The 5,798-nt window shown below is 47.7% G+C and overlaps 2 protein-coding genes across 2 annotated transcripts in view; one reads left to right on the top strand and one right to left on the bottom strand.

The window, feature by feature from the left end:
• The window catches only part of DDX49 (DEAD-box helicase 49), a 6,886-nt gene extending 6,720 nt beyond the window's left edge, over positions 1-166 (bottom strand). Inside the window, exon 1 of the mRNA XM_019472195.1 lies at positions 126-166. Coding sequence (XP_019327740.1) covers positions 126-166 — 41 coding nt within the window. The remainder of the gene's footprint in view (positions 1-125) is intronic.
• A 2-nt stretch (positions 167-168) lies between these two features.
• COPE (coatomer protein complex subunit epsilon) lies at positions 169-5,548 on the top strand (the record flags this gene model as incomplete). The annotated part of the gene is made up of 9 exons (XM_009279842.2): positions 169-237; positions 665-765; positions 963-1,115; positions 1,592-1,645; positions 2,410-2,491; positions 3,561-3,716; positions 3,977-4,045; positions 4,557-4,631; positions 5,196-5,548. Coding segments are annotated over 9 exons (807 nt in total), but the record flags the coding sequence as incomplete, so codon positions are not given.
• Positions 5,549-5,798: the final 250 nt, after the last annotated feature.

Genomic DNA, 5,798 nt, shown 5'->3' with positions numbered 1-5,798 from the left:
TCTCAGTGCTCCCCATCTCCCTGCTCTAGCAGGGGAACGCTGGGAACGTGTGTGTGTGTGTGTGTGGGGGTCGTTTCTCCGGGGGAGTCTCGCCTGTGAGTTGTGTTGTTGCGGGGCTGGGTTACGGCTGTGCAGGCTGCTGAGAGAGGTTCTCGTTCCCTGTCATCCCTTCAGCCGTCTAATCCGGAGAAGGAAGCGGAGAGGGATGTCTTCTTATTCCGAGCCTACGTCGCCCAGGTGAGGTTGCAAGTGCTGTGTCAGCGGCAGCGTAATCTGAGTGGGGGGCTGGAGTCGGGGAGGTTGTGAATCGGAGTCCTGTGGATACGGCGTTACACAGTTTGGTCATAATTCCTCCTTCAGCACTGGAACATAACGCCTCTGCCAAAAGTGATGCACCTGTGAATGCAGTGTGTTGTTTGCAGGGTCGGGATGACCTGGTGAGACCTCTTTGAGAGGTACTTTTTCACCTTTAAAATGGCGTATGGGGAAATAGTCCTCAGTTACGAGGTTTGGCTGCGTTTGTGGAGTACGATGGGAGACATAAAGTAGAAATTTGCTGTTACTGGTGGTGGTTGTTGTAAAAAAGGTTTTAGAAAGTGAACAATTATTTCCTGTATTCTTAAAAAGGAGCAAATTTTAGATTCGTCTTCTTTGCCTTCAATAGAGAAAATACGGTGTTGTCCTGGATGAAATTAAAGCCAATGCTAGTCCTGAGCTCCAAGCGGTGAGGATGTTTGCAGAGTATCTTTCAAATGAGAGTCAAAGGTAAGTCTGATAATAAGTTGGAACTCAAGCCCTGTCTTACAGGGAACATGTTTCCATGTGGAAAGTCTCTTGTAGAAGCGTGGTCTTTATTGTGGTTTTGCAGTGAATCTCAAAAAGGCAGAACTGTGTGGAGGCAGGATCTTTTTGTCTTGCTTAGTAACGAAACGCTCCCAAATTCTCGCCCTTGCTCTTCATAGGGACGCAATTGTTGCTGATTTGGACAAGAAAATGGCAAAAAGTGTTGATATAGCCAACACTACTTTCTTGCTGATGGCTGCTTCCATCTATTTCCACGACAAAAATCCTGACGCAGCTCTGCGTACTCTGCATCAAGGGGAGAGCTTGGAATGGTAAGTGTAGCTCACCCTGGCATCGCGGAGGTGTGTGCTAGCAAAGCCTTTCTCTTGTCTAGGGAGAGGTGCCGTGGCAACGGTCTGGCTTATCTCTAAAAAGCTTTGAAACCATTGAGAAGCTGCTTTGAGGTTTGCCTTCTAAGTAGCAAGTGATTCGGTGCTCGTCCTACAATAGCAAGTCTATTGCTCCCTTGTGAAACTTAAGAACCTGATTTATTGATTCATGTGCGTTCAGAATTGCTGAAACGAGCATAATGTCGATACAGCGAGGGAGCACAGGGGAGCTAGGAGCAAGCTGCCCCGTTCCGGGTCCAGCTCTGAGAACCGCCTGCTCTGTTGGCTCCCCGCGGCGGGGAGGCTGGTCCCTGGGCGCTGGCAGTACCTCTCTCTGCTAAGCCGCAGACTCCCAAGCGAAGCGTAGGGAGCGGTAAAGTGTGCAGTTGTGAAAATCACTTTGCTCTCGGTCGTTGCAGCATGGCCATGATGATACAGATCCTTCTGAAGCTCGACAGGCTTGATCTGGCTCGGTAAGGAAGTTTGTGTCCCTTCGCTTCTTAATGGTGCTCTTGTGGGGCGGGCCTTGGTAAGAGAATTTCCATCACCCGGCCTCCCCCAGGGTGCAGCGTTTTAACGCCTGCCGTGGGCAGAAGAACTTGTGTGTAGGTATGGGTGCGCTGCAAAAGGTTTTTATTCTTCAGGTTGCAAGAGTTGTGGAGATAACGTAGCTGGGTACAGCTAAAGGAAGAGGTGGACCTCTAGGTTTAATCTTACCTTCAGCAGGATGTGGTTTGAATCTCTAGTCCTGGGTTTCTAACTTCCCATAGGGAAGTGAAACAGGGAGGTCTTTCACAGATCGTTTCAGTAAAGTATTGAGGTGTTTGTGCCGTGTTACCAACTTGCTGCGGCCGTTGGGCTGTAGCGATGGAAGAACTGAGAGAGGAAACGACAGTCCTCGTCCCATCAGGTTACGAATCGCTATTTGTCACAGGCGAAAGATGCGCATAAAAATCATCCATTTATAAAGGAGTATCAGGCAAAGGTACTAATTACCTTCTAGTACAAAACTGGCTTTCTCATGCCTCATACCAGTGTGATGGGGCGAGTGGCGAGTGGGTTCTTTGCCAGTAGTGGAGTTTTGAGTTGTCAGGTCCCTGTTCTTTCCCTGCCACGTCACCTGCCAGCAAATTTTCTAGCCCTTGTGAGAGACGTTGGGAATTTTTGTTTCTACCTTAGAGAAGTGCAGGAGATGCCCTGTCTTTCTGTTACGTGACTCCCACTGTTGCTTCTGCAGCAAGGAACTGAAGAAGATGCAGGAGCAAGACGAGGATGCGACTCTTACTCAGCTGGCAACTGCCTGGGTGAACCTGGCCATGGTGAGTATCTTAAGTGGGGATCCCTAGCCTACAGCACCTGAGAAACACCACGCCGTACCTCGGTCCTGATTGCTCTTTTCACATCATGCTTTCAGAAGAGCATGCAGGTTTTCTGTTGGGTTTGGGGGTTATTTTTCCCCCCTTCCTTCAAGTACACGGAAAATATTGGTAGCTGGCTTCACAAACTAACCGGCTGTTTTGATCGTCGGCCTTTCATCTGTGCTCCTTAGCCTTCAGCTCACACGGGGAAGAGCTAAACCACGCTTAAATAATTCACGAAACGTTATAATATAAAATGGAAAGCTGCAGTGTTGCTAGCATCCAGACCTTACAATTAAACCCCAAGAAAAAAAAGTAATTCTCTGCTTAGAGCAGACTGTCTTTAAGCACGTTTGTGAATCAGACAGAAACATACGCTGTTTGGCAGTCCAGGTAATCGGGTGATTGAAAATGAGTCGTCTCCTAAAATTCAGTGAAGTCCAAGGCTATGCGTGCAATAACCTGTTGTACTATTAAGACTTGGTTTTTTAGTGTTCACTTGGTTTTGTTATGAAATCTCTCGTATATAGCCCTTGCCTTACAATAGCGTGCGGCGAGAGTTTCCCCAAGATCTTCGTTTCCACAAGGGATCCCACCTCTAACTGGGGGAAGCTGCTGCATGTGGAACCTTTCTGAAGCTGGAACTTTTTGAAAAGCCAGGTGTCCATACCTGCGTTTAATTATAAAAATCTCATTTCATAATCCTTTATTACGCCAAACATCTGAAGGGGTTCTTCTGAAGCATTCAGGTTTTTTTCTTTTTTTAACAGAAACCTGCATCTTTTGATCATTTAAGTGGTTCTTAATATTTTTGCATTTCTTTCATCTACGGTCTGACGGCGATCTGTTGCGGTACAGGAGATCACGTGAATGCTAACAGCGGTTAGCACTGGTTCTTAACGCATTTTATACCTGTGCTTTATAACCCTAGACATTAACTTTGTGCCCAGCCCTTCAACCGTGGCGAGAAGGTACAGGCTTCTTGGCAACATGTAGTGAAACTGCGGGTGTTTGTCTCCTCCCTTTGCAGGGTGGTGAGAAGTTACAAGATGCCTATTACATCTTCCAAGAGATGGCAGACAAATGCTCCTCCACCCTCCTCCTGCTTAACGGACAAGCAGCCTGCTATATGGCTCAGGGCAAGTGGGACGATGCGGAGGGAGTACTTCAGGAGGCGTTGGACAAGGTACTCTCTGTTTTTGCCGGGCAGATTTGCTCTCGGGGGGATGTAGAGCAAAACAGCAAGGACTTGCGCTGTTAAACTTCATGAAAATACCGGTATATCGATGTATATCGCTAAGGGCGGTCGCTGTTAATACCTGCCTCTTCTTCTACTTGGCCTTTTCCAGTGAAGTGAGCTATGGGTTTGGCAGAGCTGTGCTGGGTGTTACACTTAGTCGCGGTGGAGGTAAGTCAGATCGATCAGGTGATTGTCCTTGTTTTCAGGACAGCGGCCATCCTGAGACCCTGATCAACTTCGTTGTCCTGTCACAGCACTTGGGCAAACCGCCAGAGGTGAGGGTGGTTGTATTGTACTTGGCAAGCAGGAACGATCGACCTGCTCCTGCTGCCCGGGGGCAGGTTGTGTGTTTCCTAGTGCACGTGGTAACTTTGCTTGGGTTTTGGAACTTTCTGTGTTCTCATCAGGGTTGGCATTAACAAAATGAAATAGTTCTGGGGTGCGGGGGGCTTGCACCTTCGATACTCAGTAAAGTGTTTGTGGAGATGCAGATGTTGTAGACAATGGGAGACTTGAGAGGAAGGCCTGGGCGGAGAAGGAAATCTCCTGAGTTCTGAGTTCAGTTCTCACTGATTATTTTCTTGAACCCGCTATTTAAGGTCTAATTTTTAAGTGCGGAGTACGCAAAGGTCTCAGTGGTTTTAGTTGGGGCTGCTAATGTTCAGGACACTGGAAAAACCAGGTCTTCGCTCACTGCAAACAGATACATCGAAGTGCGATGTTTTAAACCCTTGGCTTCTCCTCACCTTACCTCAATTTTTAAATTTCTCTCTCTCATCCCATCAGGTTACGAATCGCTATTTGTCACAGTTGAAAGATGCGCATAAAAATCATCCATTCATAAAGGAGTATCAGGCAAAGGTACTAATTGCCTTCTAGTACAAAATTTCTAGTACAAAATTACTTTCTAGTACTGGCTTTCTCATGCCTCATACCAGTGTCTGATGGGGCGAGTGGGTTCTTTGCCAGTAGCCGAGACTGCAGTTCTGAGGGGGCAGGGCCCTGTTCTTTCCCTGCCACGTCACCTGCCAGCAAATTTTCTAGCCCTTGTGAGAGACGTTGGGAAACACAAGCCCGGTGTTAAACAAAGGAGTGATGTGCCCAAATCTCGAAAGAATAGCTCTGAGATACGGGTTCTTCATCTGAGTCAGAAGCTTGTTACCGTCAGACACTATGCTTAAATAGTGGCAACATCCTTCTGGAAGAGAGAATTTGGGGAGGGGGGAAGGAGGGTAAAGATGATGGCGAAGGGAAAATGGAACAAATTGTAAAAAATTGAGAACTGATACAGGGGATCGTGCTTCTTAGAATTCCTTTTGCCTTAGTGAGCTGCGATGGTAGCGTTCTCTTCAGCTAATGCAGGTTTTATTGAATTTTCAATAAAGTTCGAGGTTTGTTCATTTTATTTTTGTTTCTGATTTGAAGGAGAATGACTTTGATCGGCTAGCCATGCAGTATGCGCCCAGCGCATGAGGGGAGCGGAACGAGGCTGCGGACCTGCTCTGTGGTACCTTGGGAACTGGCGTTGACGCGCAAAGCCTCTCCGGTAACACGGCAAAACGCCCCCTGCAAGTCAGTCTGGCTTAACTCGCTGTGGCAGGGTCTTGCAATCCAGCAAGCCGGTGCTAAACCTGTATATAACGTGCAGCTACTTGAATTTGGTAGCTGAAAAGCCTGTGTTCCGGCTTACCTGGGTCCTGAACTCTGTTTAAAATACAGCGCGAATCAAGAGTATGCGACACTGTACCTTAAACATTCCTAATAAAGCCTTTTCTGGATCCGTGTGCCCCTTAATTTCTGGAATTCCAGTAATTCCACTCTCGGACCGAGCCCTGTCGTCTGTACCGAGGGTGCTCTGGGGGAAGAGTACGAAGGTGAACTTTAAGCATCTGCGTTCAGTACACGGATGGATCCTGAGTTACGGATGTTCTTTCAGTCTGACTGATGACTCCTCCGTTAACTTCGGCGTCCTCCGGAAGAAGCGTACGCAGCTGTAGGAGTTACTGCTGGTGAGAGGGAAAGCTGCCC

The sequence above is a fragment of the Aptenodytes forsteri genome, unplaced genomic scaffold (assembly GCF_000699145.1).
Source record: "Aptenodytes forsteri isolate BGI_AS27 unplaced genomic scaffold, ASM69914v1 Scaffold147, whole genome shotgun sequence".
In the NCBI taxonomy this organism is placed as follows: Eukaryota; Metazoa; Chordata; class Aves; order Sphenisciformes; family Spheniscidae; genus Aptenodytes; species Aptenodytes forsteri.
Note: the sequence above shows the minus strand (reverse complement) of the source record. Positions and strands in the feature narration are given on the sequence as shown.